This window comes from Triplophysa rosa, linkage group LG17 (genome assembly GCF_024868665.1).
Source record: "Triplophysa rosa linkage group LG17, Trosa_1v2, whole genome shotgun sequence".
Taxonomy (NCBI): Eukaryota; Metazoa; Chordata; class Actinopteri; order Cypriniformes; family Nemacheilidae; genus Triplophysa; species Triplophysa rosa.
In genome coordinates this window covers 16,783,818-16,802,921 of record NC_079906.1, presented here as the reverse complement: position 1 = coordinate 16,802,921, position 19,104 = coordinate 16,783,818, and the positions used below count along the sequence as shown (strand labels likewise).

Here is a 19,104-nt window from a genome sequence, read left to right as displayed (position 1 = left end):
GATCCGTCACTCATGCGGTATACTGCCGCGGTTTAACAATGAGTGCTGGTGTAGAGAGGCACAGAAGAGACGCACGCGAGAAACAGAATAAACGTACCGAGGAGAGTCAGAATGATAAAAGGGGGGCTAGTTAATGGTCTTTCGCCAGTGAAGATTTCTTCAGCTGGGTTTATTAATGAAAGTCTATTTGAGTAGAGGCACATACCTTTAAGACTGGACTAAAAAGAAACTAAAAGTGTTGAAAAGACCAATATTGCCCACTATACTCTAAATCAGTGGTTCTCAAACTGGGGGTCGTGGCCCGACGATGGATCCGGGGGGGCCACAGATTTTGTGGCATTTCATGAAATATAGAAATTTATCATAGATTTTATGCAATCAAACATAACAAATAAGATCACCAACCAAAGTAATTGATGTTCCAGCATTGTATAACTGAATATGTTTTTGTTCTAAGTTTAAGATTATAAGTCTTTATTTGGGGGGCCGCAAAGCAATGCATTCTATACAAAGGGGTCCTTACAACAAAAAGGTTTGAGAACCACTGCTCTAAATGCATGCACTTTCAATGTGCCTTTAACAAAAAATGATAGCAAAACGCTATAGTGGGTTTAAAGTTAAGAACTCTCTAATATAGACCACTTTGCAAGATGTAAACGCTGGCCCAGAAGCACATCCAGTTTCATCTTTATTTATTTTATTTTGAAATCGTACGTAAATAATATTATCTTAAAGACATTCATTTAACATTTTGATTCGTTTCTGTTGGAAATTGTGCCTCTCATGGTTGCGTTTGCCAGTGAAAAAAGAGCAAGAGAAATCTTTAGTCAGGCGGAAAAAAAACATTTCTGCTCCATTCTAAAAGAAAAACTCTACAAAGACCTCAGTCATCAAAGCTTTGCTTCAACTGCCTATGGAAATAATTGCTCCAAAAACAAGCATCATGGGAGTTTGTACGCGAGCAGTTGGTGCTGAGATGTGCTGGAGACATACTCATATTTTATAGTTTTGCCTCCTCAGGAGTTCTGTCAAAAAGCTTTGCGTCATGAAAAACATTCCAGCTTTTCTAAAACGTTCGTGTTGTCAAAATGTAGAGCTAGTCTTCACATGAAGCAAAGCGTTTTAGTTTATCATTTTTACGGCAATAAACCACACAATACAATTTAAAAGAATAGTTCAAATGAACTTACTGTATGTTGTTTCAAACTGTACTTTGTTAGATATTTTGCAGAATATGTTTTTATACAAAGAAAGTGAGATGTGATTTACATTGATTCATGAGCATCCAAAAGGACAAAAAGGACCCTGGAGGGTTGCTTGGGGAGTTTGTTAAAAATATTTTTCACTGAACAGTTCTGACAGTTGCACTTAAACTGCTTTCCTTTGCTTCCAGATGAGTTTTAAAATATATCCTTCAATATATTTCAAGTATAACGTACATGATTTGAAATCTAAAATTACCCGAGTATATGAAAAACAACCATAATTCAACATCTTCACAATCGGCTTGGATGTTCCCCAAGTGAAGATAGAGAGTGTGAATTTTGGCTCAGATGTGATATATCTTGGCTTGGTTTGGAGTCTTGATGAAGTGCAAAAAACAAACTCGGGCAGGTTTCATAAACCCCTTAAGAAATCATGATAAATTCACTGAAGGGAAAGGCAGACAAAAAAGCACGACGCTTAGCAGCTGTGCAAAAAAAAAAACCCTCTAGTTATTCTACAAAGAGTTGACAGCTAGTGAACGGAGTATTTTCCAAACCCTTCAGTTTTGACTTTTGCCATAAGTGCTCATTTGTGAACCGCTAATGCAGAATTAGCAAAGTGTCTGAAAAAAGAATTAGCAATTAGCAAAAGGCTCCGTGTTCCTTTTAAGATATAAGACATGAGCTGAAGGTCACCCTGTCACATGAAGGTCAACCTTAGCGTAATTGTGCGGTGGCTTGTGTCCAGACTCATGGCAGGGGAACTGTAACACAGACATGAGAACATTCATCTTTCTGAAAGCAAAAAAGAATGAAATCTTGCCTGTAAAATCCCAAGCTTATAATTAATGCTGAAGAATGACTCATAACACAAATCCCCACACTGCATTGAGAAATGCACATACAAATGTACAAAATCATAGACCGCGGAATTAAGGTTACGTATGAATGTCTATTTTTGCTTTCTGACATAAGAAAACCACACGATGAAGGATTATTGAAAATAAAAAGAACGTCTATCAATTAAACATATCCGGTTGTTTATTTTGCATATTCTACATTTAGAGAATGCAGGTAAATAAGGATGCTAGTCACAAATGCACAAACAGTGATGGTAAAACTGCTCTTTCTTCTTACCCAATAGAAAAATAATATTCATTATCTGATACACCGGTACAAATAAGATGTCATCTTCCATCACAAAGGCAAGGACATGAGAGAGCATGAGAAACCGAAAAATTCACCTGGATTTACATACATAGATTGTGATCTCACACAGATGGAAATTGACGGATGTTGTACAATTAACTTTGCATGACTCTGTTAAACACTTGCTTTCGGCATCATTCTTAGTGAAGCTGGAGTCGATTCTAAAAAAATGATTGAATATTCAATACTGAGGCATTGGGAACAGACAGAGTTGACTCATTGAGTTGACTCGCTTAGATTCATCAGAATCACAATTCTTTCTGTATGTTGCATCATTACACCAGTACACAAACACAACATATTTGCATTATCATGTACTCAACAGAGTCATTGCTAAACGCCATAACAGGACTGACATTTTAAAGGATGAAATCGATCAACTCGTCATCTCAAATTAAAATGACTTTATATTGCACTTTTATTGCAATCTCACTCCTCTGATTTTTTTCCCTTAAGGATAGTGAAAATTGATCTGAAATTGAATCAGAATTGGAGATGTTTCCAAGAATTCTGGAATGAACGATTCTATTTTTGAGCAGCTAAGACATGACCCCGTTGTTTTAAAGATAAAATATTTGGACAAGGGTTTATAATAAAAAGCAGAATATGGGAAATAGTTTTTTCTTGACAGCACAATTTTGCATAGATGTGCGAAATGGTGCATTGCTTAGTTTACGCCCACGGCCCCATTTAATTTCCATTTCTCGTCTCAGAGGATTCCACGTGTCATCGTTCACCTTCACAAACTGATAACAGGCATTCTGCAGACATTTGCTGCCCATTTAAGACTCTGTATGTTCTCATCTCCATTTTGCTCTTTCTTTCTTTTATAACAGAGAGACAGGTCCTATTAGCTCTCTGCCAGTCTCATCTGTAGTTCTGACAGCCGGTGTGAGCTCTGCTGTGCCAAATTCTCTCGTCTCACCTCAGTCCAACAGACACATGACTTTTCTGTTCAGCTGTGGGGGAGACAGGCTAGTTTAAAGTCACCTAACGCGCAACTCTCTGAAAAGCAGAACGCACTGTGTGGGTTGGCCAGAACTCATCGACAGCATACCAAACTGAATCATAAGGGGTTTGTTGATGATGCTTTAGCCACATCTTGAAAATCTCTAAAGGGAGGATGACATGAAATGGTCAAGTCAATAAAGAGTTGTTTTAAAGGCACAGTACCAGTTTTTTGTACAGCTGTGTGATGTTACAGTATACTTCATCTAAAAGTATTCTTTTATCATTTGCCTTGTAGTTTTTATGACCTTCATCTCCGCAACATGGTTAAAATTAAAGTCACCACGAAATCAAATACAAAAATTCTAAGTGTTTTACACAGTGTTGCAGTGATTATTATAAATGATATATCCGTGCACACCATTATTTTTTCAAAATTCATTTGCACTCGTAATCTTTAATCAAAAACATTAAGCTCCTCTCCCCTCTCAGCAATAACAAAAATAATTACGTCACCACATGACGTAAGCAACAAAAAAGAGGTAGGACTATACTTACTGTCCAATGGCCAGGTATTTTTAGGCCCTCCCCGCCAGGCCCAACTTACAACAAACCAATGAAAAAGGGAAAGGCTAAATAAAGCCCCGCCCTACATTTTTTCAAATTTCAGAAGCCGTTTCACTCGGATATACGTCACTATACAGAAAAGAAGTCAAACGCAACTTCCGTTTCAAACCTTGAAGTTTTTGAAGAAATGATGCAAGAGCACCTAAAATCCACTGTTGTAAATGAACTGTGACCTTGCCTGTAGGTCACGCCCACTCTCCCAAAACCAAGAAACCTAAAACAGAGTACCCAGAATAAATCGTAAAATACGGATTAATCTATAATGAACGCAGCTCAAATCCGGTAATGGGAGACTGCTCGGAGGCTTTCCATCTCAGTGTTGATTCATGGATTCAGAAGGCGGACGACATTTTGCTCCCACTCTGTGCCTTTTTAGGAATGAGAAAATAAATCACTGAGTGGCAAGTTTCTTTCTTCGCTGTTCGTTCACGTAGCATAGTGCTGTTATGCAGTATTTATCACAAGGCGTACTCTTTCCTACGGTCTCTACGTGAGCTCTTCTCTCAGGGGGTTTAAATTAGTCCCTCTCCAGGGATAATCCTGAGCTGGGGACCAGCCAACCACAACCCTCACAGTTTGGTGCTAACTCAGCCGATTCTCCATTTCCAAATGACCCAATTCTCCATCTCGCTCCATCTTTAGCCTCACCCCTTTTCTGCCTTTTCTCTCTCAATACATCACAGACTCTTCCACCTTTTGTCCTTCTCTTGCTTTCTCGGATTATTATTCTTATTTCTCTCCTACTTCTCCATAATGCGGCTTTGTTTGTTCTTTTGTGAGCGTGTGATGTTGACATGACTGATAATAGGTTAGTTTTGCAGGTGCACGCGACATTTGTGATTGATAGCATGCCATTATATATATATATATATATATATATATATATATATGCAAGAGAGACAGGGAGTGAGGGCAAGATGTGTGTATTGTGCATAGATATACAATCTAGTTCTACCAGAAAGACTCGGGAGGCAAGAAAACTTGATAATGAACATTTATTGACAACTGATAAGCAACAAGGTGCGAATATGGTAAAATATATAGTTCTTTGGCGTAGGCCCCGTCCATAGCTCGCATCCAGAGGGTCAAGAATTCCTGCACTTCCTGCCTGATGATGAAGGCAAGGGCGCAGCCAACTCCCCTGGGGTTAATGGACAGGGACCATCCTGGTGGTGGTGGGGAGGATGGGGGTGAATATCGGCTACTTCAACTGCGAACGCAAACAAAGGGTAAGTGGCGATCTTTTATACTCCAAGTGTTAGGTGATGATTGGTTAGGTCTATATGTAGTAAGTGACGTAAGATTGAGTCTTCTTGAGTCAGAACTAGCGCTGAAGCTTCATTTATATAGGTGCTAGCCCAATTCAGTGTACCGGTAGGAATAAACAGAGAAATGGAGTATGCCAAAAATGGCCCTCAGGGTAGGATGACAAAACAGCTTTCCAGAACTGAAGATGACTGTATTACGAGGATAAAAGTTGCAAATGCGTGTGTAAAATTGCACATATAAAGATATGAAAAATGGAGAAATACATCAATGCTATGAAAATGCACTCTGAAAAATGACCTGAACAACTGAAAGGACAGTTACACGTAAGTGTGGGTGCAGAGAATGAGAGGAAGTCTGAAGGCGTGTGAAAGAAAACAACATCCTGAATTTAAATTTGGTTGGTCACATAGGAGACCACTAACAAAAAACTTTTGAAAGAAAGCGTGGTTTCTGCCATGGCATTTTAGACACAGTTTTTTATACTGCACTATTTTGCATCTATTTTGGACGTGATGCATTTCCAGATACCATGAAGCATCATGTAAAAAATGGTGCATATGAAACTCAGTTATGGTATATATAAATTATATTATTTTTAAATTATAATTACAGTTTTTAAATTAATCACCATTTCTTGTGGTCATTCCAGTCCAGTGTCTGTTGAATTTCAACAAAATCAAACCTCAGGAGAGACAAAGTCCTCCAACAGCAATGTATAAGACTGACAGCATGACAAGACACATATAAATGAAGCTATCGCAAAAAATAATATTTTTTTAACTTTTCCTAAAGACATGTACAAATATTACTGTTGTATTGCTTAAAAGTGAATATGAAATACAGAGCATCTTTTCTGTTATTTTGTTTTTTCCGTGGCTGTATATAATATATCATGATACCATCCCTGTTCCACGGTATCAGAACTCTTATGGTACAGACAACTGGAAAAAAGTTAAAGTAAGGTACGAGTCTGTGTGTGTGTCAGTGTATGTTGGATCTATTTGCCCATCTCCCTGAGTGTGTGTGAGCTGTACCTGGCGTACATGCCAGCATGAGGCGTCTTATTTCTTTGGTGTTCCTAGCGATATTAAAGCCCTGTTAAATGAAGCTGAATGCTGCCATTACCTGCTCATGCAGCATCATTAGTCACCTCAAGCGTTCCGCATCATCACCCCTGAAATCTAATCTATAACAGAGCCTGTTCAAAAACACGCCTCGTGTTACTCTCTGCCACATGGATGAACACATGGTTACCCACTGAACGCTGAAATTTAAACAGTATCACACGCTGTGATGCTCCTGTGTAGGGTCGCAGTTGCTTTTTCTTGCCTTTGTGTATTTTTAAAGAATGAATCCACACAAAAGCACTTTCTGAAAACTTCATAATATGCACATTCAGAGAATTTCAGGCACTTGCAAAAATAAAGTATATATTGCAGTTTATATACTGTAAATCAATACGCTGACTCTAGTTTTGTTGCTCGGGTTTAAATGGCCCACGTCTATTGGGAGTTCACACTAGAATAATGTTATTGCTCGACTTGCGCTTTGTTCTAGGAGCAAAAATTTTCGTAAGAGAAATGTGCCATGCAAAATCAGGCCTTTTGAGAGCTCAGTAAGCATAAATGTGGGTAACAGACTATGACAGCATCTCTCCGGGCCCGCTCACCTCAACATTAGTCCCTGGCAGGCAGCGATTAGGAGAAAGGATGAAAAACAGGCAATAGGCGGTCACCTCACTTTTCTTTGACAAATGCCACGCAGGACAACAAAAAGAAGGACAGTAGCCAAGCAAATATCAATAATGACTCTTGCTCTTTTGTCTCAGTTGTCTCTCTGACAGTTCACGGACAATATTTTGTCCGCAAGCGACACGTTTGTGTTCCCACAGAGAGATTTTTAGTGAAGGCTATTTTACACACAATAAATTGTTTTCTCATGATAATTGACTCTTAAAACCTTAATGCTAGTCTATAGAAGTGGTGAGTGGTTGTGTAACTTTCAGGAAGTGGGAAGTTTACTGCAAAAAATGGTTTTATACATTGACACAAAGTATCCAGAGAGGATAAACACGCTTGAAACACTTCAACTATTGGCCTAAGAAGCAGATGCCATGGTTGACAGATTTTGTTCAGTGCCGTTTACACAAACAAATCATTTATGAATTAATTCATATATAATGGAAACATTCTGTTGATAACATAATTTTAACAGCTATCAGTAATAACTGGTAGATGACTGTTAAAAGCATTTGCCTTTGTTTTGTTTGGGTTTCTGCAGTGTTCAACCCAGTTATTGCATACTTATACAATTTCTGTAAAGAAGAATTAAATAAAAATGTTTCACAATGTCACAAAATTCATTCCTAAAGGGCGTTTAGTAAAGCTTGTCTGTCTGAGCAACAGTAACCAAGGGGGCGGATCCTAGCGAGGGGTCAACAACTTTCAATATAAAACAGTACTGCTAACAGAAGCGAATAAACTTGCTGCCGATTGTTGGCATTGTGTAAGCATGAATAATAATGTGAATTTATGACCTCTCGAAATGTTGTGAATGTATTAAAAACCATCTGGCACAATTACGCAGGTTACATTAACACTGACTCTATATATAATCAGGCTGAGTTTTAGGAACTAGAACCAAGTTTTTAAGTGTTATCCAAGCCTTGAAGCCAAAAAACAGTGTGACGGAGACGTTTGTTCTCACACCATCTGTATATTTAGCTATATTTTTAACACTGTAACAACTTTATGATTGAATTATGAAACTTTTCATTATTTAATTAAAAGTCTGTGCAATAAAGTGGTCCTTCTTTCTTCAAATCTTGTTCTTCATGACAACCCTTTATTAGAACCTTATCATCAGATATTAATTATGTCACAATTTAGAGCTGCAGTTACATTCATAAACTATTTAATCTATTGACCCGTTCAAAATACACTCAAGTTTGAATGAGTCATGTTGATATTTGTGAAACGTATATACAGCAATCAGACGGTCACATTCACAGAAACACTTACACGCTCAATCCAAAACATAACCAACGTGTACATTTCGCATGCTAATCCTATTTAGACAGATTATCACCTGGATTATCAAAAGAGACGGAAGGGTCATCGTGTACGCTCAAGAGACAAATTCTCTGAGGACGAGGAATTGAATTGATTTTATTTGATTTGCGGTTTTGGACGCTACACATTCTGCTCTCCTTTTATTGAAGGTAAGGGGATGATACAAATGGGCAACTCCAGTGTTATGGATGTGACATTTTCAGTCAAAACTGGAATTATACATTCTAAAGAATGTATTTATCGAATGTATGAATCATCTGTTTATATTTACTAAACCACTGTTGATAGAGTCCAGACATATCAGTCTATGTATGAGTTCTATTATAAAAGATAAAAATTCACGTGTTGTGATGTGACAAAGAAGCATGTTTTTGAGAGACAACATACTTTGTAGGATTTCTGTGGATTCAAATGTATAAACCAGAGCAATAATACCAGCGCAATTATTTTATTTGAATTATCATGTGTCAATTTATGAGGGATATGGACCGTTGTGAATGTGACAATTCACTTACCTGACTGTGGAAAACTATGCTTTAAAAACGGACCACCAACCTATCTGACCTATTAGTATGGTAAAGACTTGAATTTTTTATCTTAAGGTTGACATTTGCATGGAATTGCGTTACAACTTTAGAGGTTTTTTGCATAACTTGTGGATTACTTTGTGGATACTACAGGGCCTAATTCACATCAAATGTCAACCACAACAAACCATGTTCAACGATAACATATCAGTCACACAGTGACAGCCACACTGGCAATCAGCTCTAATCTTTCTCAAAAGCTTTGCTGTGTAGACCACAGAGACAGACAGAAAGCGTTGGGGCCGTAATTACCGAAACATACGCAGGAACTAATTACAGCGATGTTGAAAGACATGAATGACAGCTACAGAGAAATTGAACCTAAGAATGCAAACGGCTATAGATGTAATGCTCGCATGAACAAAAGTGACCCTAAATACAGTGAATTGTCAGGGGTTGCCAGGAGAGCGAGATAAATCCCATCGTTCCGCGGCCGTAATGGCAAAGGAGGGGGGCGGCCTTGTCGCAGCGCCATGACACAAAATCGGTAACGGGGATCGATAGCGGCGGTCTGAGCGCTCCATGGGTATTGTTCTGTAGCCTGTTTTCAGAAGTAACCCAGGAAAGTTCTTGCAATCTGTGATCGATCTAGTGCCAAAGGCCTGGAGATGCATCTCATGAGGAGAAAATCACTAGACAAGGCTGAACGAGGGACTTTAACTAACTGTTGTTTACATCTCTGGTGCGCTTGCACACACAAACACAGATCTCCTTACACCTTCCATTACACCCCACTCAACCACCAAGTGGAAGGAAGAAAGACTAGGCACTGCAAGCTAAAGAATTGTGTTCGTTGAAAATTACATTATTATATAACCTGTGTGTCTCAACAATTAAAAACATTACGCTTACTCTGCATAAGGGATTCAAAAATGAGGTAGAGTTCACCCAAAAATGAAAATTCTGTCTTTATTTACTCACCCTCAAGTTGTTCCAATCTGTATATATTTCTTTTTTCCAATGAACACAGAGAAAGATATTGTGAAGAATGCTTGTAATCAAACAGTTCTTGTCCACCATTGACTACCATAGTAGGAAATATTACAGTGCCCCAGAATTGTTTGCATTCCTACGTTCTTCAAAATATCTTCTTATGTGTTCAACAGAACAAAGAAATGTATAAAGCAAATTTTCTTACTATGGTAGTCAATGGTGGCCAAGAACTGTTTGGTTACAAGCTTTCTTCCAATCTCTCTCAGATTTGGAACAACCTGAAGGTGAGTAAATGATGACTTAATTTTTATTTTGGCGGTGAACTGTCCCTTTGGTATAAAGAGTACAAGGATGAAACTACAGTATAAGGATAATGTTTAAAGAAAATAAAGGGCTGCAGAAAAGCTTTTGAACATTTCCACTCTTTGGCCTAATAGCAGGACATGTTGTTGTCATAATATATGGGGTAAGTTGTCACAATGGAACTTGCCAATAAATGGCAGTAAAAGCTAAATTTAAACAATACAACTTTTACAAAATGTAACAAAAATGTACAAAACACCAGCAAAGATGGTAATAATTAAATGTGTATATTATAACTATACACATGAATATTAAAGGGGTCATATGGCACGAATACGTGTTTTTCTGTGTATTTGGTGTGTTATAAGTTGCCCATGCATGTATAATTAGACACTGAAATTGCAAATATTAAAGTGTCGGAACAAAAGATGCATTCTATCTAAAAGCGAATGCTCACCCAGACCTGCTTGAAACACCTCGTGTAACCACACCACCACAAATCTACGTCAGCTCGTGGTATGATTTGACTAAGACCGCCCAAATGTATACGCAAGTCAGTACAATTGCTTTGGAACCTGATGTTCCACATATGGTAAGAGGCGTTACATTTCTGTCACACGCTTGCAGTATTCGACCAATCACTACGCACTGGTTAACTGGCCAATCATAGCACACCTCGCTTTTCAGAGCGATGAGCTTTGTATAAAATCTGCACGTTTCAGAGAGGCGGGGCAAAGAGGAGATACAAACATGCACGGTATGTGGAAAATACTGCGTTTTTTAATCTTAAATTGTGTATACACATTGCATTACATCTAAAACAAATGATAATATTCGTTTTAGCCGTGTCATATGACCCCTTTAAAGAAACAAGACAACATACTTTGACCTGACATTTATAAAAACAAACTGTCATCCTAGAGCGCATTTTAACCTTTTGGTTAAAACCTACTGTATGTCTTAATTTATGCAGTGTGGGGTTTAACTTTATTTACCCATGAGCTATGACAAAAATATAGGCTAGTGATACAGAAATGACACTGACATACTAAAATAATTCTATAATTCTAAATCAAAAACACACATCTGTGTAACTGCACTACAGTATGACTTAAACCCTTACAATTTGTTTGTGTGTTACTTTGTGACAACTTTCCAGAGCGACAGCTCTTGTCTCTTACAAGATATTTTTAGAAATGTAAAAGTTAACAAACACTTTCAAAGTTTAAATGCCACCAACATCATGCCATCAACAAAACTCTGTGCTTTAATGATTTCAATTCAACACTCATCTCAGACAGCAAGACAAAGCCATTTGAAAATGTGATGCCCTTGGCTAGGATAAACATCTCAACCTGATTCAGTCTTTCATGGTCTTTCAAGGTCCATATTTGATCTTATCTGCATCTATCAGATGCATTCGTTTTTGGAAGGCCATTTCTGAAAGGTAGTCATAAAAATGTACTGTGTGCTGGAATGTTCGGCTATGTCACTGTTCAGGCTTTGTCAGCTAACCAATCAAATTTCATTGCACAAGTCATTTTAAAATAATTACTGTTCAGTGCATCATGACTCTCATCAAAATAAAAAATTTTTTTTATCGTAATAAGAGAAAATATAGAGGCATACTCAATTCTGACCTTGCACAGCTTTGGCTCTTACACTATTCTATTAGTTTATTCTGTAATTATCCCCACACTTATTTCAATTATTTCAATTAGAAGCTGAAATTGCTTGTGTTAACGTGCTGATTGACAGCGATTGGTCACTTAGTTTAATAACTCTGGTAGATTAGCATGCAGGTTCTGAGTGTCACTAGAGCTCTGAAAATAGATTCACCAAATTACCCAGAGCCGGTGGAACATATGCACTGCGTCTTTGAGAGAATTTCTTCCAATATGAATAATCGTGACCCACTCCTTTTTAAACTAGAATGTTCAGCTTCATCATATTTAATCTGCCTACATTTACCAATTTACCAAATATTATTAGAAATAGCCCAGAGGAAAAGTGCTTTGGTAAAAGGGTTTGCTCTTTTAAAACTCTGAAGACATTGAAGTAAACTTTGTCTTTAGTCCCAGAAAAGATGTTTGGAAAATACTGAAATGGCTGATGTACTTCTCTCCTAGAAAAATGGTTTTAACAATAGTAAGTGTAAGTGTCACCATTATGGCTAAACTATGGTTATTGTGGTGTAAGACCATTGTAAATAAATTATAAATTAAAGCAGAACTATGGTTATTAAACCAAATGTTCCTGGGAAGTTTTGCACTTTTTAGGAGGTATTCAAATGACGTGTGAGATGTGTGCAAAAGGATGTGTGCGCCCTCTAGTGTACAGTACCCTTTTTGCTTGTTTCATAACATGTTTTTAGTGCACTAAAATTGTAGTAATCACAGCTAGATCACAATTTGTGATACCGTAGTTTCACTAAAACTACCATGGTTAAATAGTTATTCTATTGAGACCATAGTAAACTTGCAGTAAGTAAATAAAACTAAAAACCATGGTTAAGGTAGGCCTACTATAGTTAAACAATGTTTAACTCATACCTGTAAAATTACGTGTGAATCACACGTTCGGCATTTGCAAATGATGATTTCGGTATACATTCTCTGCCGCATCGCACCGCACACCGTACCTGCGATTTCTGAAGTGAAGACTCACCGTGTGTTTTCAATACATCTGAAAAGTTGTCAGTGAAAACAATCGGCCAACTCGAGAGTGTGCTTTACTGCTTTCCACGTCACGGTCGATTCCACTGTTTACATCGCGATCGTGACGCTCAGCTTGCGTAGAAACACTCGCTCACCCACAGGTTAAATCGCGCAGACTTTCGCGTGTGTGTTGCATGCTTTTAATATCCTTTATGATAATTATCCATTTTATGACTATTTTTATTAACCAGTGTTTTTTTGTAGTATAACCACAAATTTAGATCTCGATACAATTACCAATGACGCAGTGGTATTTTTGGTAGGCCTACAGTAAATGGTATGGCAATACAAATGGTAACCAATCTGCAAAAAAACATAATTCTACCATACTTTTACTATAATAAAACCATTGTTAATTTTCTGAAGAGATACTTGTAATAATCTACATTATATGGTATATGCTGCTATCTAAGAAACAGAGGACTAAAACAGAGGACTTTCATCTCATTGCTGTATGGGAGACACAACCGAGACATATACTGTAATGTAGTGTTCCTGTGAAAGCAATTTTTTCAAATGCTTGTATAAAAGACAACAAATTTATATAGAATCAAAATGCTCAGGACCAAGGAGTAAATGTTTTCATGTCAGCGATTGGCTTATTTGAAATCCATGCTTGCTTCTTGTAAGAAGCCATTGACAATTTTGGTTGTAATGACTTGTTTGATAGGCAGAGTAGAGACAGAGATTTGGTGGCTTGCTTGGGCATATTAAAGTGTTGATTGTAATTTATAAGCAGTCTGGCGTGCCTGTCGGCCTCCATTGTAATCTAATTCATTGCATGAAGGAACGGCCTGGCCTCTTGATTCTGGCACAAGCGTGTGATTATGGTGTGTGTCCTATTGAAATGCACTCCTTTCAACAAAGAGAGAACAACAGCATCAAACTGTTGGCATTTCAACGGTCATTGCAATTCCAGCCTATGACCTTTCTGACTATTGTATTGCCAAGAAACAACTCAATGGGCATTCTCCCAACTCGAAACTGGCATCTGCCCAAACTTATCTTGGTAAAAAAGGTGCGACAGTTCTTTCCACTCAGAGGACACAAAGAGACTGTAAATCTTCTAAAAATACAAAACAAAACAAAAAAATTTCAAGGAGCAATGTTGAGATTTTAGCGGCATCTAGTGGTGAGGTTGTGAATTGCAACCAATGGCACACTCCACCGCTCCCTTTCGGACAAACATGTTGCCACATTGTAGGAAAAGCGCTCGAGAGCAGTTTGTCCGTTTAGGGCTACTGTAGAAACAACATGGCGAATTCCATACAAGGGGACCCACGGTGTATGTAGATAGAAATAGCTCATTCTAAGGTAATAAAAACATAACGCTTCATTATGTAAGGTATTTATACACATCTGAAGACATAGTTATGTATATTATATTGCATTTCTGTCTAGATCCTCCAAAAAAATCACACACTGGACCTTTAACAAATGGTCAGAAAACTGTTAAACTTGACCATCACCCGCAAATTAAGTATTATGAGCATTTTTTGTGTTTCTGTCACTGAACATTATCAAACAAAAATAAAAAAAACACGGATATACAGTACAGCGCTACAATTTATGTAAAAACTGAATGAGATTCTTTACTCCCTGTCATGCCTTTTTTTTTATTAATGCCATATAGTGAGAAACATTCACATTATATCAAAAAAATATATAAATGCAAAATCAAATAAGCCAGAGTCTGATTACTTATTACAAAAAGGATAAAAAAATAAAAGGATAGGGTTTATCAACAATCTCCCTGTCATGCTTTAGAAAGAGTTCAAATTGCTACATGATGTCACAGTGTAGCTTTCCCTTCGTTCTTCTTTTTATCTATTAGTATGTCTCAGAGGAGTAAAGCATCTACTAAGGAAAGGTAAGGAAGGAGTTTAATCATTACTTTTGTTTCCTTTAATGACATGTGGCACTGACACTTACAGTTTTTTCTTTTAGCCCCTCCTCTGGTCCTCAGTCCTCATCAGATGCATCAACTCTACGCTCTGCTCTTCGCAACTCCTCCAAAGATTCCAAAAACTCAGGTAACAAGGACTCGCCTGGTAACCCAGGGCAGAGATCCTTCAACCAGAATTCAGCCATCGCAGCTGCATACACACAATACCTCAATGCTCTATTTGGACAGGTGGGCAAGACATTTTCACACATACAGATTTCATGCTGTCCTGACAAATTAGTGAGTCAAAAAAAGTATTGCCATGTTTCACAGTAGCATTCTTTTCAATTATCTCCATAACAAGTGCCAAGTCAAATTATTTAGGTACACTACGGCCCAGTCCCAAACTAACAGCTTCTGCTGTTCAAAATGATGATGGCTCTGTCTCCGTGTATTGAATCACAGCTATTTGAACTCTGAGACACTGGATTGTATTTTCACAGGAATGTCTAGAAACTGAGAACAGAGAGAGCCAGCAAGTAAAGTAAGCCAAGAAGAGCTAAATAGAGAGAGAGAGAGAGAGAGAGAGAGAGAGAGAGAGAGAGAGAGAGAGAGAGAGAGAGAGAATGGTTAGAGTCTGTGAGAAAAACATGACTAAAGGTATAGGCCTAATCTAATACAAAATAGAAAATGTACGAATGTATAGATGTAGCCTAAAGCCGCATTTGACAGCTTTGGCTTTGTGGATCAGTGGGATGGAGGGGTGAATGAAATAACCAGATAGACAGCGGACCCTGTGTTAGCATATTTATAAGGATAAATAGCCTGAAGCAATTTACGAAGTTACATAACGGCTGAAGCACACCTCTGCTGGTCAACTAGGAGTAATGCAGTATTATTGCTGTTAGGGGACTTTTGGAGGTCAGAATTGTTTTGGGGGAATTTGTTGGTCACAAAGCTGAAGAAATGGCAGTCAAAACAAAAAAAAAACTTGTCAGGTTGAACTGTGTTTCAAGATTTTGTAAACATTTCGCAATTGTTATATTAGCTTTAGGCAGAAACCCACTGAAGACTCTTTGCTGAAACAAGCAGTCAACACTGACATGCAATAGACAGAATGACATATAATTTAATAATATGTAATATGAAAAACAGAATGAATGGCGTGTGGCGTAATAACAGGTAATGCATGTGTGTGCATTTTAAATGTGCCAGGGGATATATTTGTATTTGTTGGTATTTATGTTAAATCATGCATGCATTGGCGTGTTTGGATAACCATTTATAAATATAGCAACACTGCAGATTTCTTCCAACTATTTTTCTCTAACCTTTGTAATCATTTCCTCTCCAATGCATTTTGACCCTTAACCATGTTCACAGTTTATGTTGAGAAAATGGTTTTATTTTTTCTGTGCATCTCTCTGGAGTTGTTTGTGTTAGTGTTGACGTGAGGCATGGTAGGGCATGTTATGGTGTAATCCAATTATACAAGCCCCCTCCCCATACACCCAATGCGTCATTGTGCTACTGAGCAGCTCTGATAAGCGTGCTATCATAAACCTTAGTTAATAGTGATTAAAAATGGATGTCTCTGAGGACTGTAAGCTCTCATGCTAATCATTTCCATATTTAGCTGTTTTTATGTCACAACCTTTTTCTCATTGTCATTTTGCTCTCTTTCTCCTCCCTCCATCCCTCTGTCTTTCTCACTCTCTGTTCTCTCCTTTCCCAGGACAGAGATTTACTCCCAGAGGAATTAGATGGTATGTACTGTACACATATGTGTATTTTAGGTTACACTCAAAAAATAGTCTGTCAGCAACATAGGATGGATAGAGACGTAAGCAGAATTCACCCAGCTGTTTAGTCTCACTCTATAATTGGAGGTGTGATATTTGCTATATTTTTCTTTTCAGAGCTGCATGTAGCGTTTAAAGAGTTTGATTATGATCAGGACGGATACCTGCACTATAAAGATGTTGCGGACTGCATGAGAACTATGGGATACATGCCGACAGAAATGGAACTGATTGAGATCATTCAGCAAATCAAAATGAAATGTGAGTGTGCGTGATAAACATCCCAAATTATGTCTTAAAATCTAAAGAGGATTGTATGAGGTTTATGGGTTGAAGTAAGGTTAGAAAAAAAACATTATTAGCTCGTATAAAAGTATCAAAGGGATAGTTCACCCCCCCCAAAAAAAAATCTGAAATCATTTGCCCACCCTCTTGGCATTTCAAATCGGTATGACTTACTTTCTTCTGCACAAAATAAGATATTTTGAAGTATGTTGGTAACCGAACATCAAACTCAATTACTTCTATGGGCACAAAACCAATGCAAGTCAAGGGGTACTGATATTGTTTGGTTAACAACATTCTTCAAAATATCTTATTTTGTGTTATGCAGAATAAAGAATGTCATTCAGGTTTGACAAGAGGGTTAGCAAACAATGACAGAATTTTCATTTTTGGGTGAACTATCCCTTTAATAGAAAGGTCCTCACTATTATAGAAAAACAAGCATGTGTGTGTCTTCAGGGGGGGGACATGTGGACTTTGATGATTTTTGTGAACTAATGGGACCCAGGATGCTGGCTGAGACTGCACATATGGTCGGTCTAAGAGAGCTGCAATGTGCTTTCAAACAGGTGCGTACACAACCTAAAGTTCCCTCCGTGAATAGAAAACAAACATCTTCACATTCCAAAATGTATATTCCCTCCTCTTAAAATGAAATCTTTGTTTCAGTTTGACTGCGACGGTGATGGACGGATCAATTTTGAGGAGCTGAAGGAATCCACAAAGACGCTGCTCGGCGAGAAACTGAAGAAAGGAGAACTGGAAGACATTCTGACAGACATCGACCTCAATGGAGATGGGAATGTGGACTTTGATGGTAATATGCTTCTGAAAATATCTGGTTCCAAATACAGAGCATGTTGGATAGTGTGAGTAGATAAACAAAATTCTGACAGGTGCACATAAAAACAAGACTCTACACCGCCATCTAGTGACTGTCTGAGGAATGGCCGCAGTTTCATTAGATATGCGGCTCTGAGAATATTCAGACAATTTATGTAGCCTGAAGGGGTTGAAAAACAGAGAGGTTTAAATCTAGGGTATGTCCCCATTTGAATATACTATGACCAGTGCTGTGAGAAGTCAATCTATTTTTGAAGGTGGACTAACTAACCCTTCCGCTTCGTATTCACCAAAAGCATGTCCTTTTAATGACATGTTTATTACTAGGCCTCCTTTTTTAAAATTAGGTTAACTTCACTTTCTGTTATAGGACATCTGTGTCATTTTAACCTTACCTTACCTTTACACTCAAGAATCTTAGCTCAAGGTTAAAATCTGGCTCAAGATTCGATACAAAAATAAATACACACATTTTGATTTGATCAGTTGTGTTTCCAATCTAAAATCATTATGCATTACAGTAATACTGGATGTGCTACAGATAGTGTTAGAGAGGGTTTTGTTTTCGAACACCGAATGACAACAGTTTTCTTGTCGTTTATTGGACAATATTGTGTTGTAGTTACAACCATTTCGAATACTTGAGTTTTGTAAGGATATACTGTATATGTGACCCTGGATCAAAAAACCTTAATTAGCACATTTTTTTGTTAAAGCCAAAAATACATTGTAGGCTACGGGTCAAAATAAATTTTTCTTTTATGCCAAAAATCATTAGGATATCAAGTACAGATCATGTTCCATTAATTTCTTAGCGTAAATATATCAAACCCTTATTTTTGTGAGTGGATGGCCTGCTACGTGCCTCTAACTAAAAACTTCAAAGGCAAATTTCTCAATATTTTGATTTTTTGCACCGGCTGTATCTCTGCAAAATATTGTCCTATCCTTACAACCCATACACCAATAGAAAGCTTAATTATTCCGCTTTCAGATGATGTAAAAATCTCAATTTCAAAAAATTGACCCATAAGACTGGTTTTGTTGTCCAGGGTCACATTTATCCATTAGACAGCATGATGACAAATATTGTACACAAGCAGATATTTCACTGTCAACATTGTCTTTGTTCTCTTTCAGAGTTTGTTAGGATGCTGTCTATTCGGTAGCTGAATGTTTTTCCATATTTGAGAGCTGAATCGCCGATCATCAACCCACCTAAGCCATCATCACTCAAGTTGCTAAATACATTGTGTATTTATGAAATCACATAAAATTAGCAAATGTACAGAGCATGTATTTGTATTAAAAAGAATATTCTGGTGTTTTCTATGGTTGATTATCTAATAAGGACAGACAGCATACGCGAGTTATGAAACATCTGCTGTTGCAAAACCTGTGAAACTCTGTTGCCACTCTG

General features: G+C 37.6%; 1 protein-coding gene across 4 annotated transcripts; it reads left to right on the top strand.

The window, feature by feature from the left end:
* Window positions 1-4,706: 4,706 nt before the first annotated feature.
* On the top strand, window positions 4,707-18,962 carry cabp4 (calcium binding protein 4). 4 transcript variants are annotated; one of them, XM_057356792.1, is made up of 9 exons: window positions 4,707-4,797; window positions 5,047-5,218; window positions 14,704-14,739; window positions 14,817-14,902; window positions 16,490-16,520; window positions 16,674-16,817; window positions 17,301-17,410; window positions 17,511-17,658; window positions 18,825-18,962. In XM_057356792.1, the coding sequence occupies exons 2-9, from the start codon at window positions 5,101-5,103 to the stop codon at window positions 18,851-18,853; spliced, it is 702 nt and encodes a 233-aa protein (XP_057212775.1). In that variant the 5' UTR covers window positions 4,707-4,797; window positions 5,047-5,100; the 3' UTR covers window positions 18,854-18,962. The 4 variants fall into 4 exon arrangements, with proteins under 4 accessions (XP_057212775.1, XP_057212776.1, XP_057212777.1 ...); XM_057356793.1 differs by lacking the exon at window positions 4,707-4,797 and having other exon boundaries at window positions 4,994-5,218; XM_057356794.1 differs by lacking the exons at window positions 4,707-4,797; window positions 5,047-5,218 and adding an exon at window positions 8,365-8,478 and having other exon boundaries at window positions 14,817-15,003.
* The last annotated feature ends 142 nt before the right edge of the window (window positions 18,963-19,104 follow it).